At 40.9% G+C, this 27,017-nt stretch overlaps 1 protein-coding gene across 4 annotated transcripts in view; it reads left to right on the top strand.

Annotated features, from left to right (window-relative positions):
- Positions 1–27,017, top strand: part of LOC147624326 (MADS-box transcription factor 23-like) — an 81,002-nt gene that overhangs the window by 11,222 nt on the left and 42,763 nt on the right. Inside the window, exons 2-5 of one of the 4 annotated variants that reach the window (XM_086819308.1) lie at positions 6,919–6,999; positions 17,013–17,094; positions 17,332–17,396; positions 17,514–17,613. In XM_086819308.1, the coding sequence (XP_086675434.1) occupies positions 6,919–6,999; positions 17,013–17,094; positions 17,332–17,396; positions 17,514–17,613 (328 nt within the window). The remainder of the gene's footprint in view (positions 1–6,918; positions 7,000–17,012; positions 17,095–17,331; positions 17,397–17,513; positions 17,614–27,017) is intronic. The other 3 variants (XM_086819309.1, XM_086819311.1, XM_086819310.1) reach the window with 3 other exon arrangements.

Here is a 27,017-nt window from a genome sequence, read left to right as displayed (position 1 = left end):
AATAAGATTTGCTATGAACATTTTTGTAGTGATGCAAGGTCTCCAAGACCTAGCCAAGGTGGCCAAGAGTAAAGCAACTTGCACATTATTGGCCAAGACAAGGCAAGAAATGATGGTCTCATCTAGAATGATTTGCCATCGGTCCAAAAATTGAAGGAAATCTTGGTCTTTTGCCAAGATGAAAGTAATTAATTTCTTGAAATTAGCCACTTGTGTTGCAATATTGTTGTGCTCATACATGGCTTTCAATCTGTCCCAGATGGCTTTAACATTCACAAGGGTCCGTACTTGTTGGATCTACTTGTTGCCAAAGTGTAGGAGTATCTCCGCCTTGCCATTTATATTTTTTTTGGCCCACACTAGATGATCATCACGATTGGCGGTTGCGGTTCCATCAACCATACCTCATATGTATGTTTTCTCTAGTAGATCTTTAATTGTAATTTTCAAACATGATAATTGTTAAAATTAGTATCTCATGTGGAAATGAGTTGTAACAAAGGGCATAAGTTATTATTTAACTTATGCTACATGAGTCGGCCATTTCCATTGTGACGGTATATATACACATGCCCACCCATTGTAATATCCACCTATTCATTGCTAAAACACGTCAAGACTTGTTCGCCAACTTCTCTCTCTCTCTCTCTGCGTCAACTTCTCTCTCTCTCTCTCAGCGTATATTCAAACTTCCGCATGCTCGATTCTGACATGGTATCAGAGCTGAGTGCTCGTTGATTCTTGGGCACACGAAGGAGTTGGAGAAGGGGGCTGATAGCGACTGAGGTGGCGCAGGAAGTGAGGCTGGTGCAGTGACATGGCGTGAACTGCACGTGTCAACAGCACATTGCGTGTTGAGCAGCAGAGCAGAATTGTGGCTTAAGAGCTCAGGCGCAGAGGGTTGAGCTCAGGCGCAGAGGGCTGCCAACCACAAACAGACACAGGCGAGAGGCTGCCAATGACACAGGCGCAACCATCGGGGAAGTCCAGGTGTGCAAGGCTGGCAGTAGCACGACTGTATAAAGCTAGTTCAAGGTAGCAAAGTACATAGCCCAAGGCTTGAGGAAACGCACAAGGCGAGCAGACCGGGTCGAGTGAGAAGAGGTGGACGGAGTTTTCGAGATGGGACTCCCGTGTTCGAGCAAGGACGACAAACTGAATGGCGACAATTATGCGCATTGGAACTTGATCATGAGGCTATGGTTTAGTAGAAAAGGCTTATGGGACATTGTTGATGGCTCGGAGGAACGTCCCCGAAGGGATAGCAATTGGTTTACACGTCTTCAGGAGGAGGAGTTTCTCAAATCTCTTGTGGATTGGGATGCTCACAATGCGAAGGCAATGTCGGCGATTGCAGAATCTCTCACCAAGGAAATTTCCCCTGCCATTCAGACTTTAAAGACTGCCAAGGAAATGTGGTCAAAGCTTGCAAGAATGTCTGATCGAGACTCAACAATGCGAGCATTAACCCTTCTCGGCCAGTTGTTTTCCATCAAGTTTGAAGCCGGGACCTCTATGCAGTCATTTCTAATGAAGGCAAAGGTTATCCATGATCAGTTATCGGCTATGAATAGTGCGTTAACTAGTACCCACTTAGCTGCCTTGGTTCTTACGAAGTTGCCTGAGGAGTACGAGATGGTCTCGAGGGCATTACGCTTACAAGTCACGAAGGAAAAGCTGGAATTTGATGATCTCACCTCTTTTCTCATTGAGGAGGAAGCAATGCTCATTTCCCAAGGCAAGATTCGAGTTCTGAAGGATGTAGAATCGGCACATACTGCATCCGAATCCAATAAGAAGTCTAGGCGCCGTTGTTATAAGTGCGGAAAGCGAGGGCATTTGGCTCGGGATTGCAAATCCAAAGCTAAAGCTCAAGGCTCGATAAATGACAAAGGCAAAGGCAACGCTGACGAGGATGATAGTGACGGTGATTCTACTAGAGATGCTACGGCGTCTGCCGGTGTGGCGAGGACTACACTCGCACATGCTCCAGCATTCTAGCTTGGTGGATGGATGCTACCACGTGCTTCAGCCAGAGAGAGGCATGTGTGGCAGAGAGGGGCAATCTGTGCTCCCGTTTTGGTGATTTGGACCCGTGTGTCGGAGTTCAAGGCACATGCATCTGGCATGGAACAGCTTGACAAATCTATGGACGTGATGTGTTCATAGTTCATTGGTAGCAGACTATGGATGGGATGAGTTCCTAGTTCATTGTGTAGCAGAATTTTGGGCGTCATGTGTCGGTATTTCAATGTTTAGGAGATCTTTTGGACGTGTGTGTTCTCAGTTCAACGAATGGAGGATCATGGATGTGGAGTTGTCTGCAATTCATTATTCTTTGTGGCAGTTGAAGCTCAAGATGGCATTCCTTGAGGAGACAGGTTGTTTGGTGCATTTTCCGAGGTGTATTCAGTATTCGGCCAGTACTGAGGTGTCCATGGTTGTATCTACATCGACTTGGTTTCTTTTCTATGTCCACTATGAGCTACAGAGAGGGTGTTAAAATTAGTATCTCATGTGGAAACAAGTTGTAACAAAGGGCGTAAGTTATTATTTAACTTATGCTACATGAGTCGGCCATTTCCATTGTGAGGGTATATATACCCATGCCCACCCATTGTAATATCCACCTATTCATTGCTAAAACACGTCAAGACTTGTTTGCCAACCTCTCTCTCTCTCTCTCTGCGTCAACTTCTCTCTCTCTCTCTCTCTACGTATATTCAAACTTCCGCATGCACAACTTTGACAATAATTTCTATCAATTAATTTATCAATATTGTATGTACGAGTCAAAGAAGACATTTGATTTTATTATGCCATGTTCAGACACTATCCAGATGAGTGCTTCCAAGTGCAAGATTAATTAGTTATATTTTTTCTCGTTTTCAACTGATACCATGAAGAAAATCAACAATTATTGTGTTTTGATCAAAACACCGCTTACTTGTTGTGTGCAGATTAGAGGAACTTGCCGGATATATTAATTGGTTCTCTAATAGGGCTAGATATAAACGAAGGTTCCTCACCCGAACGGGTGCGTTACGAGCAGTTATGCTCATTGAATAATTTTACAATTATCAATAAATAATACTCTTAAAAATTCTAATTTTTTAACTTGACTAAGATTGTTTGGAATTACTATTTTGATAGGATTGGTAAGGGAGAAGTTAACACTTGAATTGTGTAACTTCACCCGATTTTGAAAATGTGCAAGACTTTTGAAAATTGGACTTTGACCTTTGACAAGGACAAAAGGTTGTGATACGGTCGGAGTCATGAAAGCCATTACTTGGAAGTAGTATGTCAAAGTGCATATTGTGCTCAAAAGAGCACTTTATATGAGAGAAAAGTATTTAAAGAGCTTGGGGAGATTCATGTAGTGTGTCAATGTTGTCCTCTTATGGGCTTGGGATGATTGTGTGCATGTTTACAAACATGGATTGTATGGTTCACAACAAGACCACAAGTTTAGAAGCACATCCATAATGTGGTGTTGCTTGCTCACTTTCCAAGAAGTGGCATCTAATTCACACGCTAATGGATGATGCACATGGTGTTGGTTTCGTATTTTCCAAGAAATGACCTATAATTCACACCCTAATGGATGACGCACATGGTGTTGGTTTCGTACTTTCCAAGAAATTACCTCTAATTCACACCCTAATGGACGGTGCATGAGTCACATACTCCCTCCTTTTGCATAATGTACCTATTGCATGAAATATTAATAGACTCGATACCTCCAAAGCATCACTACTACAGGACAATAAAATATCAATGTTTTTTTCAATGTAAAACACTTGCACTTTAAAACCCATGAGCGTTGATACTCGCATCGAAAAAAATATCGCTAAGAAAAAGTTGATAACAACGTCGGAATACATGTCTTTATAAAAGTTGGTATATACGTGGGAACCTGCATCTATAACACTGTCGGTATGCCTGTCTAAATATGAGTACCTACTTCTATTGCAAAAATAGTGTATGTCCACACATATTTTAATGCTTTTAGTGACAGATACCGATGATATTACCGACGAACGTAGAGTATTATCGATGCCTTTATCGACAAATGTAGAGCATTATCGATGGATGTAGGTAAGTTTTTTTTATAATAATGAATCATACACATATAATTATATACCTGGATACACTTGAATACACCATTTGCTAAAGATTTGAAGAAAAAGCTGGATTCGATTGAAATTTAACACACTTAAGTTATCACCATAAATAAAGATGTACAAAATCAAGTTGAGCATCTAAGTAAATTACTTGGTGTCAAACGACAATGAGACATTGATAGAAACTGTATGATATGTATACTTATACGAGTCCAAATATATTAAAAAATCGTCCCATATGCGAGCGACCTATATATGCCCAAAAGGGGTGCAAGAAAGATTTGTACAATTTCAAAACCAAAAAGATCTATACAACACTAAAGCTATACTAGCTAAAAGGTGTCTAATTTGTGACATCCTTTCCAACGAGGAGGCTCGGGTATTGCTCTCTGCAAAAAAAATGCAATACCCATCAATTAGTATATACAATCTTACCAAAAACTTAAAACTCGCATATGGTACAATGTACTTACCGAAACCACAACGTTCCAATCTATATTTTTGCCGTTATGCTCAATGCGCTTATGCAAGGCATAAGTGACATGCTTGTGTGTATAACATTCCTCTAGCTCAGTAGCCTACTGTCCAACCACCCTCCCCTACATACATGAAAACAAAACATAAATAAAAACAGTCTACGATACACTAAATTGGCATACAAACAAGAGGCTACAAAAATCATGGATAGTACTCATAAAATGCGAGCTTTCCACGCTCTCTAGTTGCTTTGTCATTACTCCCTGCCGTTTCAAGTATCATTGAGGATTTTTGGCCTGCTTCCTAACCTCCTCATCCAATGTCTCTTAGTCAATGAACCAAGGCTTTTATTCCCCATTTTCATCGCTTGGGTGACATCAAACCTCTTTTGTTTCATACAATCTCTTATGAGATCGTAGATCCACTTGTTGGGTACTTCCTCTTCGCTACTTGGGGCAGGCTTGAACTCGCTCTTGAGTTTATTGCAAATCCTTGTTTTCTTCTTTGATGGAAGGTGGAAGAATCTGGTTAAAGTGTTGTGGGTAAATACTATTTTGCATAGTTTCCTCACACCACTACGCATCTCCTGAGACAAACATCATCAAGTACCACCTTTCCTTCCCACACTATGTAAGGTGTTGATTTGCATTAGGGAGAGGGCTACTATTTAAACATTGACTAGATTGACGTGATGAGATGCGGGTATCGATCACTCTATATAGGTGGACGCTCTCGTGGAGGGGTAAATGCATTTGTGGCACTACCATCACCACAACAACCACCATTACCTTTAGGACGCGTACCGTGGCGGTGGTTGGAGGAACGGCCCGAGGGTGGGGGAGTTTGAGTAGGGGATGGTATGGGTGGGTGTAAGTGTGACACTTGTGGTACTGGATGATGGGCCTGCACCTAGCTTGCCATGGTTGAAATAGGATCTAGCCATGGTTGCTTGCTCAATGGTGGCTTGTGCAATGAAAGCTCAAAATTGGTTAGAGCTCATGACGCGTGGAGTAGATGGGACAATTGGTTGGGAGGTAATGCTGGGGGTCTTTTTTGGGCTATATGTATGGTCCTCCATCTATATATGTGTATGGATATGAAAGTTATGATTAAGAATAATCAACACACTAATAAACTTCATTTTAAAAGCAAAAAATCAAAATAATATGAAGAGATTAAGGAGAGAAAAAAGAGGATTATCTTTCAGAGATTAGGGGTAGATAGTAGTGATATACAATCTGTAAAAACAACAAAAAACAAAAAATTAGAACACAATGAAAACTCTCAAAAATAAGAAAACATGAAAGTAAGAAAGATGAAAACATAGGAGAGTGCAGAGATGTAACAGAGAGAAAAACCAAAAGCTCACTGGATGGAAGGCGGTTAAAAAAATCTGTGAAAAAAAATTAAAAAAAGAGATCAGAATATTTAATTTGTCAAAAATTAAAAAGGAAGCAAGATGTTAGAGTAGGAGAGTGTAGGGATGTAGGAGAGAGATAGGGGACATGCAAATTAGGAAGGAAGCAAGATTTACCCACTGCGCATGGAAGAGAAGAAGCCAAAAATGAGCAAAATAGAGTCCACTTTTCGGCTTTGTCATTTTTTCAGTGTCTGAACATACATTGGCAATATTGTCGAATAGACATCGATAAAAGGGTCAGAAGATACACTAGTAAAAGCGTTAGTATATGCGTCCAAATATGTGTCCATACTATTTACGGATGATATTATTGACGTTTTTACTAACATATCTCTGACATATGTTTCGACGATGAAAGATTATTATATGAAAGAAAAATGGTATATTTTTAGTTGAGAATCTAAATGCATTACTTGGTGTTGCGGATGTGTGTCCTCCAAAATAAGCAGTAGATCGATTACTTGGACCTTCAACCCAAGTGGAGTGTACTAGATAGATAACAACACAAGTAAGTACTATCAGCCTCATGGTGAAGAAGAAACCATGGTGGACTCTCTGACGTATTTGGAGCAAGACATGGATGACATGAGAGATTTCCTACATGACACGGGGGATATCGAGCGAGAAACAATGCAGGAGATGGGCGGTGTCCATCAATGTACAGAGCAGGCCTCAAGAGAAGAGCAAGAGTTGCATAGACTGGCCTGTACACCTCTGTATCATGGTGCACATATATCTCTTCTGCATACATTCCTCGTGATGCTAAAATTGCAATCAATATTTGGATGGTTCAATACTAGCGTATCAAAGATTTTTGCGTAAGTACTTATCATCCTTTTCATTTTTAATCTCTTTATTTTACCTTTATTAAATCAGCATTTGTGAATATGATAGGTCATTGAGAGATCAAATATTGCCAGAAGGCAACGAGATGTCTACGGACCGTACGTGTGAAATACAGATTACAATCTATTGGTATGGACTACAATTCCTATCACACTTGTCAAAATGATTGTGTTCTTTATTGGCATGAGCATGTAGGTATTGCAAAATGTCCACAGTGTGGAGAATCCAGGTATAGGAAAGATGTCCAAGGGGAAAGAGTTCCTGCAGCCTCTTTAATAGAGGAGCTACAAAGTATGTGGGAAGGAATTGATGTTCATGACATGTCAAAGAGGTTTGGACAAAGGGAATTCTCATTACGAGGAATTTCTAATGTGGACTATGCATGATTGGCCATGCTATGGAGAATGCAATGGTAAGCTATTTTGTTAATATGTAGTAGCTATTGATATATGTGGATGGTTGTGTAATATTTTTTGTTCTAATACATTACTACAAATCTCTGGATACAATGCATGTCCTTTGCGTGGACCTAAACTAGATTCTCGTCATTCAAGAGGCTTGAGAAAGATGGTGTATGAGGGTCACAAGAAGTATCTACCTGAGGATCATGAGCTAAGTGAGGGCTATTTGGGTCCTCCTCTTCCTACACTAAAGGGAATAGATTGAAAAAGAGCATGGGAGGATAGCCAAGGGTCTCCACCCCCTGGAATGAAGCGGTTGTTCATATTCTACTAACTACCATATTGGGAAGGTCTTCTAATTAACCATTTGCATGACCCTACGCATATTTTTAAAAATATAGCCATAGTGATTTGGAAGACTATTAATGGAGTCACAGAGAGCAAGGGTCAAAGGGAGGATTTACAAATAAGTGATCATATGCGACACTTCTGGTCCTGAACCAGAAGTGATGGTAAGTTGCTATTACCTAAAGCTCCTTGGGTATTGATAAAAGAAGATAAAGCTCAAGTTAAGAAATGCATTTCAGACTTTCGTACTCCACTAGATGAATGCACTACGTAAAGGGGGCATTTACAAAGGATAACAAGCTCTCTGGTTTAAACTCACATGATTGGCACAAGTTCTTACATTTTTTCTTGCGTGTGGTTATAAAAGGTTACCTTATCAACAACATAAGGGATACAATATACAAGATTGGCACTATGGTCCATTGGATTTCATTGAAGGAGATAAGAAAAGACACTTTGTAAGTAGCTTGCTTAAATGCCATAGAAGCAACTACATTAGTGGAGAAGTTTCTCCCGACCAACATCTTAACCATACAAATGCATCTCCTAGTTCATGTTGTGGATGAGGTGGCTATGGCAGGGATCGTCCATTCATGTTGGATGTTCTTTTTGGAGAGGTTCATGAAGATGCTAGAAAGGTTTGTTCGTCAAAGAGCTTGCATGTAGGGAAGTATGGAAATGGGATGGCTTGTGCAAGAATCCCTCATGTAGAGCTTTTGTAGACCCTGAAATGCTTAAATTGTGGTCAATGGAGGAGGATGATAAGGTAGTCAGAGAGGTTGGAACCTACTAATTGTATATCAGCAACATATAGAGCAACAATCAATATCCTATCTATGGACAATCTTGTGTACCCTTGAGAGACCATAAACTTATGAAAACAATGATACCAAAGACAATGGGGACTGTTTTAGATCACAAAGGGAACGATGTAACCTGCAAACGTAACTAGGATGATCTGTTGAAAGATGAAAGGATGGTTGCATTATATATAATAATCTCTTTTGAGAGATCGCCATGTAAAAACGTAGTCCAAACATCGAGATGATGCACCTCCAGATCAAGTGCAGTAGCAAGTGCCATCATAATCCGAAACAAAGCCATGTGAAGAGACGTCTCTTGTAGTCCATAACTTCGACCTATGAGAACACTTTTATAATATTGTGGCTCATTGAAGCTCACGCTCCCCTCTTGCTCGCGCTGTCTGCATGCTCCCCCCTCTCCTGCCATCACATCTGCTCCCCCCCACCTGCAGTCGCGTCTGCCCCTCTCCCCCCCGCCTGGCTGCCCTGTGCGACCCTGCACTGCAGCGCCCGCCACCCCCCAGCTTCTCCTCCTCTCCTTCGTGCCCTCCCATCTCTCTTCAGCGCCCCGCCCCCCCTTTCGCTGCCGTCACCTTATCTACCCCCCGCCCCCTGTTTTCGCTTTGTTTTTGCCTCCCCCTAGGGGCTTTTTTTGTCTTCGCCGCCTTGTCTCCCTCCCCTTTTTTTTCTGATTTTTTTGCCCACTGGGGTCTCCCCTTTTTTCTTCTTTTTGCCTTCCGCCTTCCCCCTCCGTCCTTTGTGTGCAGCTCGGCTCTTGTAGGACTTTCTGCTTTCGCTCTGCCTTCGACTTAGCTTCAGACACTGATGGAGGCTCCTCCCGTCCCACCTCAGAGGGACTCTCCCACAGCCCTCTACACCCATCAGGCTTTCTCTTTCGCTAGAAGAGGAAGCGAGCCTCGCCGTAGAGGTGGAATGCCTCCAGGCACATTCCACCATCTGCCATATAGTTGGCACTCGCCCCAGTAGAGGGGAGATCCGGGACCTTCTCCAGGCCCATCTTCTTGCAGATGTGGACAAGATCCTGGACGTTGAGCTACTGGGCCGTGGTCACTACCAGATCGAGTTCAAGACAGCCCAGAGCACGGCCAAGGTCCTAGCCATAAGTCCCCTACACATCAGGGGTGCTCGGGCATTCTTCAGACCTTGGCAGCATGGCTTTGACCCAGCAACGACCGAGCAGGGAGAGCGCCTTTTCCATGTTACAGTTTGCTTCCCTGGACTCCGTCGTGAGTACTTTCCGCTCCTTTCTAGGCTAGGAGCATTGGTGGGTTCGGTGCTAGAGACTGGCCCCACAGCAGCTTCAGTGGTGGCCAGAGCGGCTACTTTCGGTTAGAGTTTTGGTCCCTGACATCTCCTCCCTTCCGAAGGTCATTCAGCTGCCCTAGGATAGGGGGGATGGATTGATCAAAGAGTGGAGTTCTCGCGGCTCCCAAACCAGTGCTTCATTTGCAGGCAAGTCAGCCATCTGGCCAAGGCCTGTCCTCGTAGGAGACCTCGACGACCCACACCACAGCAGCAGGCCCCTGATGGCCCATCCACAGATGCGGCTTGGCAGGTAGCCTCCAGGACACCTGCTCAGGCCACAGAGACCTCTCAGGGGCGCCGTCGAAGGAGATAGCCACAGCAACATGCCCAGAGACCGATGCAGCAGCAACCACAGTCTCAGCAGCATCACTGGGTTCCCATGAGGAACAGCTTTGCTCCCCTCCACGAGGAGACCCTTGCGACGACTGAGGACCAAGAGATGCCAGCACCCCCTCCTTCACCCCCCCACCCCCCTCCTCCCCTACCGCCTCGCTTCCACCTTCGCCGTCTCTCGCCCCCACTCCGGTTTCGGTAGCAGCTCCTTCTCCACCCCCATCGCCCCCCCTCCCCCCCGCTTGCCTCAGCTCCCCGGGAGGCCCTGGCAGACCCCTCGCGTTCACCCGCAGTCCGGAGGGCTCTGAGCACTGACCTTGATCGAGCACCGCAGAGGAGACGTACCATGCCGATTCGGGCTTCACGGATATCATCTATCCGCAGTTGGCTGAGTCGCCTCGGCACTAGACAGCGCTCAAAGGCGTTTGATTACTCCTTCATATGGCTTTTTGGAGCAGAGGGCACCCATGAGCTAGCACCCATCTGAGTTCATGTAGTGATACCACCAGCCTGGGGGGAGGAGGCACTTGAGTCAGCGGTGGCCTTCTCGTTCCCTCTCTGTGGCCCATGCGACCGGGAGTGGACTCTGGAGCTTGCTCTTAACACTTTGAAGACTCAGGCAGTTGAGTTTTCCCATCATGTGAGCGATCTGGAGGTGACAGATGTGATAGGCAGACTATGGGAGTTGGCTCATTTTTTCTTGGATCCCGGGAGTGTGGATGCCTCAGGGATTCGTCATTTGGTTGTTCGCATAGTGGCAGACTTAGCACATGACCCTGGATATGTATGCATACACGAGGTTGCTTTGTCTGAGCGGGAGGCAGTCGCCATGGGACAGCCACTAGCGCTTGATCTGTGATTCTTCCAGCATACCGGGTGGGCAAATTCGTAGCCGCTCGGATGGGGACTATTCTCCATCCAAGCCACTTGTGAAGGCCCGTCGTATGGCTGAGACAGCATCCACCTCGCCAGGTCATCCATGAGGATCATCTCATGGAATGTACAGGGCCTTGGCGGAGCACATTATATACGCTATCGTGGTTGCTTGAGGCAGGAGCTACAGAGATGCCTGGTTGGTGGCAGTATTGATATTTTGATGATGCAAGAGCACCACTTGGGTGAGAGCAAGATCCGGAGGTATGGTTCGGTGATGCCTGGTAGATGGGACAGCTTTTGGTCTGCAGGGTTTGGCCCTTTGGGTGGACAGGGAGGAGTATGCATGGTCATTGCGGATGTATGGCGAGACAGGCCATTGTGGATCGAGAGATCATTGTGCCTGGTAGAGCACGGTATGTCATTCTGAGGATGCATGATAAGCTCTTGGGCATGCTCAATGTCTACCTGCCCAACCATGCTAGTGCTAGAGGAGAGTTCTGGACCCAAGTTACGGATGCATTGCCAGAGGCCGCACATTGGTGTGTAGGGAGAGACTTCAACATGCTTGAGGACCCAGTCGATAGGGTGGGAGGTAGTCATGTTACAGTGCACGGCACGGAGCTTGCAGCTTGGGAGCGATTTTGCATGTCACTGAGGATCACTGATGCATGGCAGCACATGAGGCCTTCTCCCGCTCTCAGGATAGTCTTAGTTTCTCTCGGTCGGATTGCCAGCAGGGAGGGACTAATCTATCATGGATTGATCGCTTTTATGTGGGCGACTGGTTAGGGGAGCAAGGGGGCTCCGTTGGCATTCTCGCTGGCACCTCATTTTCAGACCATGCCCCAATTATTTTGACATTTGAGGAGCGGACACGGGAGCCCAGCTTATAGTTGAGGATCCCAGAGAGGGTACTTACAGATCCTAGTCTCGCTGAGGACATTGAGAGGATCTGGCATGATAGTCAGTGCTCTGACTAGGATGCAGTAGGCCAGTGTGCCCAGGGACTCATCGAGCTTAGCTCTTTTCTGCACTCTGCAGCTTTGACGCGGCTAAGAGAGACTCGCGAGCAGGAGCATCGGCTGAGACGCAACCTTCCTTCAGCGCCTTCAGCAGCAACAGCCTGCATGTCAGTGGGTGGCGTCCCAGCTGAGCCAGTCATGCGAGGAGGTTAGAGAGGCAGAGGAGCAGAGACATGAGTTTTATTATCGTCGCCAGGCCTCTCAGTGGACACAGTTTGGTGATAGAGTGACTGGGGAGTTTTTTGAGATCACTGGACCCTGCCATGCTCGAGCAGGAGTCCGTCAGCTTGGGAGGCCGGATGGATCGGTAGCTACTGAGTCCGGGGAGATCGGAGCCATTGCCACTAGGTTCTATAGAGACCTGCTTTCAGTGGAGCCAGCCACTGAGGCTCGGGATGCTTGTAGACAGACTGTGTGGGTCCATGTGCAACGGAGGGTCACAGATGGTATGCGTACGGTTCTGGGTGATCCTCTTTCAGAGGTTGAGCTTGCTGAGGCCTTGAGGGTCCTGCCGCACCATAGTTGCCCAAGGGAGGACGGATCGACGCCTGTCTTTTCTATGCGCTATTGGGATCTTTTGGGACCAGGCCTCCGCAGCGGCTTTCAGTATGTTTTGGACACAGTGTATGTCTTTTTTTTTTGGTTATTATTGTCATGATTTGTGCTTGGGCGTCATGTTTTTTGTGAGTTGGTTGAGCTAGTGGACAATGGTGGCCATGTATTGTAGATTTAGGAATCCAAATGTTTATACCTAGGGGACATTTTTAGGCTTCCAAAAGCCTTTTAGTTATCCATGATTGAGAGTCTTGGGCTTGTGATTGTTCTATCAGTTGTCTCCATTTTGTGGCTTGGCTTTTGAATGTTATGTCGTTTAATGGAATCAACCTTTGTTGTTAGAGGAACAAGTAGAGGGATTGACTCGGTTAGGACTCTCCCCTCTTAGATCATGGGTTGCAAAAATTGTGGATCAAGGTAATGCAAGGAGGGAGTTCTCATCAAGCAAGTTAATGTATTCATCTTCCATAATAAGAACATTGATTTATTGATTAGAAATTTTTTAAGTTTTCGTCCTTGCGTCCCAGTCAATGGTACATCAGTGATGTCCCATCCAATTTTTCCCTAGCAGCGCCTCCTCAGATAGTGATGAAGAAGGTATAACAAACAATTTTCCTTCAAAAGATATGTCAACAATTGAAAATACCATTTTGCACATGCCAACAAAATTTACTAAGCAATTATTCACAACATGTACTTGAGAAATCATAGGAGTTAGTTTGGGTTTGCCTAGAAATGCTCACGATTCATAGGACATAAGATTGTAACTTGTGCCACAATCTAGTAATCCTAATTGATGAGGAATGTGTGGCTCATGGTCAAGTATAACCATAGCCAGTTGGCTTTAATTCCTACTCTTCCTTCTTATCTTTGATTACCAAAACACATGACTTGCAACACTTGACATTTGCATTTGATTTTTTTCTCGCATTCTTTAACTTCCTTGATAGTTTTTTTTTGCATTTCTCTTTTTAGTTTCCGTTTTTCTTGGGAGGCATGTATGCTTTTAAGTTGTTCCGCTATTAATGGTCCAAAAGATTGATGGAGTTTACTACCATTCATGAAGATCTACATAGGAACTCTATCTGACGTTTTGAATTGAATTGCACCACTCTTGGAGAGTTCTAGAATTTTGTAAAGTCCAAAAAGATTGATGGAGTTTACTACCATTCATGAAGGTCTCCATAGGAATTCTATCTGACGTTTTGAATTGAATTGCACCACTCTTGGAGAGTTCTCGAAGCTTAAGTTTCTTATTTCTCTTTTTGATGTTATACATCAACACTAAATCACCCACGTGGAACTTATGTTTTTAATATTGGCATCAACCCAACACTTTCATCGGTGTTTCTATGTCCACATTTCAATCATCGCATATAGTCATGCTTCATCCAACTTCTCCAATGTAATTAATGGTTCTAAAAGGTTGTGAGCCGCAAGATTTTCATCTTTTGTTGCCCACAAGGTGGGGATTAGTAATTTATTTGGACTTATATCATCAAGACCATATAGTAAGCGAAAATATCTCGTGCCATTAGCTGTCCTGTATGCCGTTTGATAAGCCCAAAGAGTAGCAAGAAGTTTAAATGCCTAATCTCAACATGATTCCTTTAAAGCCTTGGTTAAGAATGAACAAAGGACCTTATTGGTGATTTTAGCTTGTCTATTTCCTTTTAGATAATAACATGATGATTCATCATGGATCACCCCATAAACTCATCCAACAAGAATTTCACTACCTCATTTATGAAATGGGTTTCTCTAGAATGCATAGTCTCAAGATGTCATCTTTGCCTCGTCGATACAAATTCCCAGCTATAAGTGTATATGGAGATGCTTGCTTGATTAACTTACAAGCTTGGTCACAAGTGATGTATTTATCCATTGGTAAGTGAAATGAGCTATTTTATGGCTCAAGTCTAGTTTCACCTTATAACTTTGAATGAGCTTGTCACCAAAGTTGTAATTGCATGAATGATTAGGAACACGTCTAGTATTTACCTCTTCTTCTTCTTTCATTAAGTCTTTCATTTTAGCCTTTGCTTCATGCTAGTGGACACAACTCTGTTAGATTCTCCATGTCTATCCATAATCTACCTATAAAAGTATTGGGTTTCCCATCAATTACAAGATTAATCAAGTACATATAAGAATATAGTAAATCACAAAGCTAACCACATAATATTTAGTTTCATGATGTCGAGCATGTGGAAAACAAAAAACTTGAGAGTGTATGTACGGGATCACCCCTCCCAAAAGTAAAATTTTAAAACTCCTCCTTAGGCGTTACCCATCATATTAACTACCACTATCCAATGTCTCGCATGATGTGAGATTGAAAATTTAATAAGTCCAAGAGTTTCTCATGTTTAGGTATCTTTACACACATGCTTTACACACCATACGTCACTTATGCTTTACATACATACACATTCACCTAACTAATTGCATGCGCCTAGGTGTAATAAACCTCTAAATACCACTTATTATCTCTAAAACAAGAGGTTCCTCATGTACAAGAGAAAACCATTAGGAAGAATTTGAACTCAAAAAGGGCCCTCTAACAGGAGGTTCCTCATGCATGCACCTTGACATAACAACCTTGTAGCTACCACTTATCATCTCTAAAACAAGACGTTTCTCATGTACAACAAGGAGAATCCATTAGGAAACATTCAAATTGAAAAAGGGTCCTCTAAGAAGAGCCATGTCATCTCCTTGCTAGAAAAAAGGGGGTGGTCATGATCCTTATGTATCTTATGTTAAAACCCCTTAGATATGTGACATAATGCTAGAAAGCCCTTGAAAAGTACATTTTAAATCTATCACACTAACGAATATGGAGTTAATATGATCAAGTTATTTCTTGCCTACTAAAAGGTAGGTTCCTATGATTTTGATATCCATGTAGCTTAATAAGTCAATTCGTATGAACGAAAGATTGTTTCTCATTACATCTAGAGTCAATTTGAGCACCTTGTGCAGGTATTTTCAATGGTTAAGTTACCGATTCCTTTACTCCATAAACCAAAAGGTTTCAAGGATATTATGCGTCACATGATGTGACTACTAGCAAAATGGATGGTTCCACAAACATTTTTGTTTAAGCTATCGCTCATGTGGATAGCCCGTAAGATGTATCTCTCCTCGGATCCGGTCTTCTCATCATCAATTCTTCCTGTTTCATACCTTGATTCCGCAATGTGATGGAGGGTATTGCTAGACAACCAAAAATCTCTTAAGGGGACTACTTCAACTTGTAGAATGTGGATACAAAAGAGCATGTACTCGTAAGATACCCCAGATAATTATATATAGTATCGGTGTCTCTTGGAGTAGGGTGTTCACGACATGCATGATCTCCCAAAGAGCGTAAGTAACCAAAGATTCAGAGCAAAGGGGCAACTCACTTAACCACATGCCATACATACCCAGCATTGTGCAAAACTTTGATTCTTGTGCAAAGTCAACCTTGAGAGCACTGGACCACCTCCATTACCTTTGCATCTTTGAGCAACTCCTACCCCTTAGTGGGGTCCAGGTCACCCTAAAGGTGATTCAAGACTAAAAAGACATTCTCGATGGGTGCCCGCTTGCGCTTTTTCTCTAAAGGTCTTGTTGTCCAAAAGATAATTTCAAAGCTTCAGCTTCACCTTTCATATTCTTAGCGTAATGTAATGTTGTGAAGAGATTAGAGAGAGAGGATTGCATGCTGTCTTAGAATAACATTTGAAGCTTCGGACACTCATTCATGAGGTCCTGGGTTCAAATCTCCCTTTAGTACTCTCATGGAGTCGGATTGCACTTTAATGTTTATTAAGTATCGGAAATAGCCTAAACCCTGTATTGGTATATACATAAACCTATCTAAGGGGTGGTAATTTTTGGAAAAAATGCACACTTTCAGTATCAAGAGGGAGAGGGGGTTTAGAGATCTGCCCTGTGGGCAAGGAGATAAACAGGGAAAATCTGCCTGTGTAAAGAGAAGAAAGTGAGCTAGACTCCTCGGAATCCACCTAGAGCTAGGATCTTTGAGACAACATGAGACAATGAAACACCGACATGAGTGGAGGAACAACGAACAGGAGCTGCCCATGGTCCTCCGATCTCTGGATTCACCAATTGAATCTTTATTTGTCGTCATTACACTAACGCAGTATATTCGTTTTTCTCTTAAACAATTATAATTGCTTTGGTTATTGAAAAGTAAAGTATCGCTTGTAATTGGGAATGCTACCTAGGATTCACAACAATTTTTTCTTATATCAATTTTATAGTTTCCCTTCTTTTTTATTTCTATATATTGGCTAAATCGTTTGTGTTATTTCGTGAAATTAATCGATGTCATCCTTTCCTTGGGTTCACTGGATTTGATTTTGTTGCGAAGTTGATGTTTTTTAAGCTACTTTTATCCGGTGCGTGTGTGTGTTGTAGTGCAAAAGTGAGCTAACACAGTCGGTTTGTTTTGTGAGTTCAAGTATGAAGAGGATTCTTGAACGACATGCAGAAGCCAGCAGCGATGAAAAGCAAAACGAGAATCAGTCTATCGAGAAAAATAACGTAAGATTACGTGCACACCTGCATATCATCTATGTATTTGGTGGAATAAACGTTGTATTGAACATAATGGTGTGCCTTTATTCCTCTAATCACCTATAAAGCACGCCTAATTATCGTATGCATGCATATCAATCCATGTCTCTTTCAGAAATCGGCCCCTGTTTGTGTCTCAGCTATAATGAGGTTGTTAGCTCATCGAAGCTTGTATTAAAAAGCAACTTTGATTAACATAGGCAGTATTGGCAGCTTGGTGAAGTTGGCCGACTTAAACATCAATCGGATTGCCTAAAATCCATGAGCAAGTGAGTACTGTTTTTGTTTTTCACAACCAATAAAAATTGAGCAGCATGTTTAATCATTATTTATGAGCAAGAATTGAGCTTTATCAGCAACATGTTCAAACATGGGTTGCTACACAGACGCTTATCAGGAGAAGACATCGGAACGCTAAGCTTGAAGGAACTCCACCAGCTTGAGCAACAGACAGAAATGGACATGTGCCGTGTGACAGCTCGAAAGGTAAGCCTTCTTGGTTTAATTTTTCTAAGGCTTGGTTTGTAGAATCTAATTCTCAACGTACTCAACTTTCCAAAGGATGACATACTTTAAAAACACCCTCAATATGGTTGCACATTTTAGAGATTTGACGTTATATAATGCTATAATCCTGAGTACCACAATGTTATTGACCTGTGCTGGTTACATTAGACGTTATTAATGACTTGTAGTTTAAAACATTGATCATGATTATCTAGAGATTTCGCCCATCATTATCTAGAGTACCCAGGCTGAAATTCGAAGGCCTATCCTAACCTTGAATTTGAAATTCGAAGGCTATAAACTTGCTTGACCTAGTGAATTTTGGGATTTTTTTTTTCAATAGTGGCCTTCTTCGAGGGCTTCTCTTGAAAGTTTGAAGGACTTTGTTGCCCTGTGAAGGCTTCGAGTTTTAGTACTCTCATAGACTAGGGAGAAACCCTCAAAGGTGGGATTTGATGTTCTCTACACTAAGAGTGCTGATGAAGTGATTTATGTAGGAGACAAACCATACTTATGGAGATGCCTCTAAGCGAGCTCCACATGCATGGTACATGCTCAAAGCTTTCTAAGAAACCTATGGAGTCTTGAAAGATGATAGAAGATAATGTAATATGGCAACTTGTTTGCAATGTTGCATGCCATACATAACGTTCGAGCAATTGATTTTTACCAGAGGATTGTTCAACCTTAAACTTCACAACCTAGCATAGAAACTCAAGAGGTCCTCTTAAAAATATACAAAATCTCAAGGAAAGGCTACCTTTTTTACATAAATCATGAGAATATACATGCATAATAATTTAACATTTCAAGGTACAAAAGAATCTCAAGTATTTTAAAACTATATTATGATATTGACATTAAAAGGCTAGCTTTGATCATCGAACATTGCCACAAGCATTTTCTTATACTGAACCTCGACATTTAAGTCCAATCACGTAGTCCTTAGAAAAACCAACTCAATATAGCTCTTAAATCCCTTTTTAACAACCTTGTTGCACCTTTAGCCAATTTGGGAGTGTGAGTTCACTTCTAAAAACCCAAGTTTGGTTTTTAAGTTAAATACAAAAGATGAAACTTCTAAAACTCCTATTTGAGGCAAGAGAATCGATCTACCATAGGTCTAATGAAAAGCATGAAGCAGCATAATCAAAGAATTGGGAAAATACATTGTAAAAGAGTGATTTGTTTGTGATGTAATTTGAAGACATAAATTATGGAAAATACAACACCCTTGAAACCTTGATTGACATGCTAATTTGTTGCTTCTTGATGCAAGTTTATCATTTTTATAACTATTGCAAGATATTGTTAACAATCAAGCCCACAAGCTTTCAAGCTTTTTCTCCTTGTCTCTTTTTTTATTGCAAGGATTTGGTGCATGGGTCACAAAAATTTAGAGTGGTTAATGTGTGCAGTCCTACTCATGTAGAATGCAAATTTATCGTGTTGTGTAAGAAGCTGAGTGAGGAGGTCTCGATCTTAGGTGTTCGGTCTGTGAGTGAGGTACGCTTGCACAATTCCAAATAGACAAATCAAAGGACACTTTATGGCCATGGAAGTAGCTTCACACCACTTTATTGCTTGCACATAAGTACTCTTCTACGATCTATTATCTTACAAGACCATGACAATTATTAGCAACCAAGCACAAAACATTTCTCACAAATTAGAACCGAGTTGTTAACTTTTGGTGTGAAAGTCGTTGGGCCAACAGTAGTTTGATAAGTTGGAGAGTTAGTCTTACCATGTAATGTTGTTTCAAGCAAACTTTGAACTTCATGACACTGATGTGGGAACAATGGTCAATCTTTGATATGCATGCAATTGGTAGTAGTGGGATGTGGATAAACCACCTTGACAACACTTAGGATATGGCCTCGTTTAGTAAGTTTGTTATATAAGGTGTCAACCATTTTTTGTTTTGGAATCCACATGGATCTCATCCCTTTGTAATGACCTTGGGCTAAAAGTAGTGCCTTAGAGATCCACACTTGTTAAATGTGTTCCTTCTCTGGTTGGTGAGTTTTTAATAAGGGATTTTTGTGTGAAGCATGGTTTCTATAGATCTATGGTTTTTTGTGTTGTTGGATGTGTCATTGCTGGAAGTTGGTGGCTTTAGGTACCCAAATCAAGTCATTGGGAGGATAGTTTTGAGCTCTGAGAAGACACTTAGCTAGCCATTTTCAATGATCGCTGAGATTGGGGTTGTCGTACAGCTAGATGCCTCTATCTAGTGGGTGTGTAAAGCTGCTTCGGTGTGAACTCATGCGGTTACATAGAGCTAAATCCAGGACATCTTTGGAGGTGTGTTCACATGTTGATGAGCATCCAAGCAATATATTCGAAGGCACAACTAATAGAGTTTTTTCATTCGGCAAGTTTTGAGATTCATCTTCGAAAATAAGGATATTGACTTCTGGACCTGCAATATTTAATGAGGCAGTTCTAGAATCACAGTCAATAGTACATCGATAATGGCCCATCCAATTCCTTCCAAGTAAAAGATCTTTAGATAGTTCTATAGGAGACATCACAAAGAATCTACCTTTGGTGCGGTTGTCTGCAATGTAAAACACCATTTTGCACACTCCCAAATAATTGACCATTTGATTGTCAATTGGTTTGATCTTGTCTTTAGTAAGACATGAAGTTGTTGTTGGTGCCACAAAAATAAAAGACCTAGTTTGCGAACAAAGTTTTTACCATTGAGAAAATGCAACCATAAACGAGCGGGTCTTACATCCCAATCTTCTTTTTCCTTAATTCCAACAACTCTAGTCATGTTAATTAAATAAACTCCCCCATCTCTATTGGTTTTCCACCTCCACTGAACTCTTTAATGGATCCTTTTACCATGGAGTTTTTTTACATCAAGCTCCTCATTAACCTCATTTCTGTTATCATCATCAAAAAACCATGTACCATAAAATGGTAGTGAGGATTTGAAGCTAGTTCTTATCCTTCCCAAGTTTTTGGAAGCCACTTGCGTCAAATTTTAATTCAACAGATGGAAGACCGTCTACTTGGAGTTTTTGAAAACATTAAACAATCCTAGCGTTATCATCACTTCGTTCAGTGGTTACTGAATCATTATATTCAAGACAGTGTTTCGCCATTGGATGATAGCTCTTGTTCCGAAGATTGACCTTCATGATGTTATTCTTCTTTTATAAGATGTAGTGAGTTCCTCAATCATGGATCATCACCAATGTCTCATAAAAGGCCTAGCTAAGACCACATCATAAGTCCAAGTTGTTTTTTAAAAGTCCATGATTGCAAATGTGTGATCAAAAGTCAATCCACATGAGGTCAATTGGTTGACTCTTACCTTTCCAGGCGTAAAGTGAGGTTACTATCGGCCAATTTCAACTTCAAAGTTGTTGTCTAGAGTGTTGGCGATCCCTTTTTGGTTCTAAGTCCAAAGTGTGCATTCATCCATTCTCATAGATCTTACAAAAGGCAGGGGTCTCTTGATAGAAACTCACCCAATGTGATTATGATTGGAGAAACTAGAACTACAAACACTCCTAATGTGTCCTTTTCTCTCTTGGTTTCACGGAAGACACGTGCTCTCATTAAGGTAATCGCACCTTTTAAGCCGATGTACAAGGAAAGAGCATTTAAGGAATTAGGCTTAGACTCACTCGGTTGTAATGGAAACTAAGAGTTCAAGGTTTTGGCCTAGTTGTTCAACTAATCTTTCAAAAGATGATCTTTTAGAGGTTCTAGACTACCTACACTTTTCACTTTAATAGAAGTAGAATATGGAATTGGCTGTATCTTCCTTGAAAACCGAAGACTGCCTTCTTTAGAACATTCTAATATCTTGTCAAAGAAAGATTTGGTTACAAACTTGTATGGATCTAGTTTTACTAGCCCTAGAGGTCCCTCTAACAGGAATTGAGTCTGCTTATCAAGTTCTTGGGCCTTCTTGATTTGGATATTTGTTCAATTTCTCAAGAAACTCTGAGGATTGCTTCAAATCGGGTTTTCTAGCCACAAATTTTTGGGCCATGTCTAGAATTTCATCTCTAAGTGCTTCTTCTAAGAAAGAAGAAGTCTTCGTATCCCCATCGACACTCTCAATGATCACACTACCCACTTTCTTAGCTCTAGAAATTTGTACTATTAAGAGTTTGGAATTTGTTGAAATTTGTGGTGCCATGGAGAGCAAGGTATGAATAGAGGACTAGCATCAAGAGTATGGAGCCATATCACACTTGGATATTATCCCATATAAGAACATTTGTAAGACGTGCACCCTTCTCATATAAAAAGGGTCATTTTCAAGCAATTATCAAGCCTCTCTATGAGTACAAGTTTCCATCTCTTAACCTAATTGTTCTTGATTCTAGCTTGGTTAGGAAATTGTTCATCATCATGTTATTGATTGGGCTTCACCCACCTGAGCTTAAACACTTGATCACTGTGATCAACGTAGGATTAGGGTATCTTCACCATAGCCATGCATGCCTAGTACTCATGTTTCAACATGGTATCAGATCTTCCTCTCTCTCGATAGTTTCTCTCATCTCAATATTAAGATATAGTTTTGAGCTCCTTATAGCCTTATCCTAGTAAATACTAGTTAATCTATCATTAGCTCATTAATTTTCATCTGATCCACAAGGTCTCAAGGAGAGCTTGAGCTTGCAGTTGATTCTCACATAAAGCATATTTATGTAATCCTTCTTAGGAGACTCTTTCCACTTCCCAGGCACTGCTCTCCATCATGTCAACACACGGAAGCGCCTATAGAATCACCAAAAATTCACAAGTAGTAGACGCTTCTCATTTTGGGTAAAATGGGCCATTCATCCCAATGGATGCTCAATTGTCTAATTTCCTACATGCCCGGGGGTTTTTTAGATCTATGAACATGATAGTGGAGTTAGTTTGAGCTAACACGATGAGAAAATTAAGATTCAGGTATGTGTAAGCTCCAAATATTAGTGCTTGATTCTCCTTATTCACTTAGCCATTGCCCAAGAGCTCTTGGAGGCACCCTTGGCACACAACGATTCCTCTTTACACCACACAATTCGATGCAATTCAGCCCGCTATAGTTTGCAACAGTGCAAAACATAAGAACATGTCCTTTTCTTGTTTATCCTTATTTACTTGCAACTGATCAAATCAATTTTAGGAGAGTGTTTCCCATTGTCCAAGGACCCTACACATCAAACCTTAAGCTGCTTACTTCATTGTATCATATGTGTTGAGTTAAAAACCACACGCTAGTTTCAGAGTTAAATTGGGGTTCTAGGGTACATTTGAGCTAGATCTTTTTCTCAAGCGTCTCCTCCAAATCAAGGGCAAGGGAACTATTAAAAAATCCCACCCACCTTATTTTAAACACCTAATCATTGTGATTAATGTAGGATTAGGACATCTTCACCATAGCCAATGCATGCCTAGTACCTAATCATTGTGTCAGAGCCTCCCTCTCTCCATAGACTCTCTAATCTTAGGATTAAGATATATCTTTCATCTCCTTATAGCGTAATTCCAATAAATACCACTTAATCACTGTTATTAGCTCATTAATTTTCATCCTATTCACTAGGTCTCAAGGAGAGGTTGAGCTTGCAATAGCCGATTCTATTAGCACAAAGCATCATTAGGTAAACCCTCTTAGGAGACTCTTGCCACTCCCTAGGCATTGCTCTTCATCACCTCTAGCACATGGCAGCAGGTATAGAATTGCCAAAAATTCACAGCAAACCAACGCTTCTTGTTTTAGGTAAAGTAGGCCATTCGTCTTAGGGGAAGCTCAATCAACAGATTCCTTACATGCCATGGAAGTTTTATGAGTCCTCTAAAGATGTTGATGTACCAGACTCAAGGTTTAGGTCTGTGCAATCTCCAAATATTAGTGCTTGAATCTCCTTATTCACTTAGCCAATGTCGAAGAACCCTTTGAGACACCCTTAGCACACTAAGGCGCCTGTCTTACCACACGATTTGGTGTAATTTAGCCGCTATTTCAACTCGCAATAGCACAAAACACAGGAACATGTCTTTCATTCATTTCTCCTAATCTGCTTATAATTTATTAAATCTCTTTTAGGAGAGTGTTGGTCACTGTCCACAGACCCTACACATGAAATCTTGCCCCGATTGCTTCATTGTATCATCTATAGTGTGCTAAAAAAGTGGGCAATGGAAAAAGGCCCATAGAAATTCATTCTCTCTTAATCAATCGAATCCTCAAAGAATCAACCTTGCTAATCACTATAATTAAGGATTAATTAACAATCAATTAATCATCCAGAGCAAAAAGTAATGTTTTAACTCATAAGTGGGATTGATATTTGAGACTTGTAAACACGCATGTTTGAGGATTTGACCCTGCTAATCATTATAATTAAGGATTAATTAACAATCAATTAATCATCCAGAGCCAAAAGTAAATTTTTAACTTATAAGTGGGATTGATATTTAACACTTATAAACACACACATGCATTCAAATCACATCATTGCATGTGTGTGAACTTAAAATTCTATTACATTGTTAATTTGTAAGCAATTAGACACTATCGAGAGTCAAAATCTAGTATAACCATTGCAATGGCATCAAACATTATCACAAATGTTGAGAAGTTCTCTCAAGAAGGATTTCAAACCTAGGCCACCCAAATAAATTATCTTCTCATGCATGAAAAGCTATGGAAATTAATTAAGGAGAATGCACCCTCTAATCCAACTAAGGATTGGATTCAGAAATATGAACAACCTCTATCATTAATTGGATTGCACTTGGTAACCAATCTTATTCATCAAATTGATTCAAAAATGATGACAAAACAAGGACGGGAAGAGTTAAATTTATTATTGGTTCCAACCAAATAAGGAAATCCATTTGAAAATAGAATTTTATGGCTTAAAAATGGAATTTAATGAGTAACTAGCACAATTCATAAGTAAAATGAAAAGCATAATGACCCAATTAGTTGGCATTGATGCAAAGATAGGTGAAAAGGATGCACTTGCCATACTTATAAAAAGCATTCCATAGGAATATGGTGCTCTTGTGACCACTTTAAAGAATTTACTTGAACCAACATTTGAGGGTCATATTTCATCACTACTTGAAAAAGAGGAATATGGTGCTCTTGTGACCACTTTAAAGAATTTACTTGAACCAACATTTGAGGTTCATATTTCATCACTACTTGAAAAAGAGGAGAAACTAAATAATGGTACGCAAAATACAAGTGAACAAGCATTCTACATCAACAAGGGCATAAAAGAATGCTACCACTACAGAAAGAAGGGACACTTTAAAAGTGAATGCAAACTCAAACACAAGCCCAAATGTAGGCATTGCAAGAAACATGGACACAAAGAAGAATGTGTATCGAAGAACCATGAAGCTGACTACGTGGGGACTTCATCAAGAAAAGTGAAGATTCCTGCGAGCATCTGTTCTGGAACTAAAGCTTTAACGACAATCCTCACCACCTTAGCCCATGATTGCAAAAGGTCACCAAATGAGTAGAGCTAGTCTTCTATTTTTATCATGCATGATCACCTAAGGGTAGCAACTTACACCTAGGGGGGGTGATGAAATATTCTAACACCACACTTCACCACCTTAAGTATAGCATGTTGCACCAAGAGAAAATGATGAATATTTTTTAATTCACATCCAACCACCTTGCGGTTGATTGAACATCATGGCACCAAGGACAGGTGTTGAAATTTGTTGGCCATTGAGAGCAAGGTATGAGTAGAGGACCATGATTAAGAGCATGCACCTACATCACACTTAGGCATTATTCCACATGAGCACACTTGTAAGAGGTGTACCCTCGTATAAAAAGGATCATTTTCAAGCAACGAAGACAAGCATCTCCCATGCCTCTCTATGAGTACAAGTTTTCATCTTATAACCTAATTGTGCTTGATTCAAGCCTGACATTAGAAAAAATTTAGACTCAAATTAGGTCCTTTAAGTATTTCTACACGTTCTCTCTCTATAAAAAAGAGAATATGATGACATTTTAACAAATTATTTTAGAAATGAGTGGAGTTTTAACATTTGGAATCTCCTTTTTGAGACCTTTTTAATGATATGTAGCATGATGAAAGGTTTTGCATATTCAAGAAGTTCCCAAATTTGGTGATGATATGGCATGTTACCAAATTTGGGACTTCTTGATCATGAAAAATTGCCCATCATGCTATATGCTATTGGAAAGGCCTCGAAAGGTAGATTTCAAATGTCTAAACTCCACTCACTTTTGATTTGACTTGCAAAAATTTCACTATAAACTCATTTTTGTAGAGAGAGAATGTGTAGAAACTATGCATTTGAAACCCATAGCCATGCATGCCTCACTATAGCCCAATTTGAGTCCAAACTTTCTCTAATATTAAGTAATTAGTTCATCATCATGTTGTTGATTAGTCTCCACTCACCTTAGTTTAAACACTTGTGGTTAATGTAAGATTAGAGTATCTTCACCATAGCCATGTATGCTTGGTACTCATGTTTCAACATGGTATCAGAGCCACCCTTGTAAAAACTTGAGTTTTACATAGTTTCTTTTAAATACTTTGAACCTTAGTCTCTCACTTGAGATTTGAAGCGATAGCATTTTGGAAATTATTTATAGATGTAACCGTCTTGAATCGTACATTATACGCAGTGAATTCTTAGCATCTCTACAATTGTCTTGTTGTTTTGTAGGTTTGTCTGATGTTTCAAGAGTCTATAAAATTGTCTTGTTGTTTTGTAGGTTTGTCTGATGTTCCTGATATACTGTAATGTTGAATTATGTATATTGTGATAAAGACAATTGGTTTGTGTTTCTCTTTGTGACTTTAAATGATGATGGTGATGTGTGGGAAGTGTTTGAAGCTTGTTTCCTATGATGTCAAATGTCGGTATGATGATTATTTGGGACTGAGTTTAGCCTCAACACTTTTGGCGATCCTGCTGTTTTGCATGCCTAGTAGCTTTGTCTATGGGAGGGAGACATGGCTATAGCAATTCTATGCAAATATGAAAAGATGAATGAATGGCTCCAGGAATTTAGCAATTGGGTTACTGAGGAATAGGAATATATAACCTATGTAGAAGTATTTCTAAGGAAGCAGTTTCCTCATTTGCCTATGGATGTGATTCGGCATATATGGGAAATCGTTTGGAAAACAAAGAGAAAACCTTTCTTCTATTTGGAATAGTGAATGGTCCAAGTGAGGCTTGAAGTTCTCTAGAGAACTGTTATTGCCATTAGTTTCATCACAAGTGTCAATATTGTGGGTCCAAATGTTCATTTCAGAAGAACAACATTTCAGAAGACCTTTTCATGGGCACACGCTTCTAAATTAGGTTGGGTGAAGGATTATCATCTCTGGTAGAGGATCCAA

This window comes from Cibotium barometz, chromosome 25 (genome assembly GCF_041138505.1).
Source record: "Cibotium barometz isolate CiBa-2024 chromosome 25, ASM4113850v1, whole genome shotgun sequence".
Lineage (NCBI taxonomy): Eukaryota > Viridiplantae > Streptophyta > Polypodiopsida > Cyatheales > Cibotiaceae > Cibotium > Cibotium barometz.
Note: the sequence above shows the minus strand (reverse complement) of the source record. Positions and strands in the feature narration are given on the sequence as shown.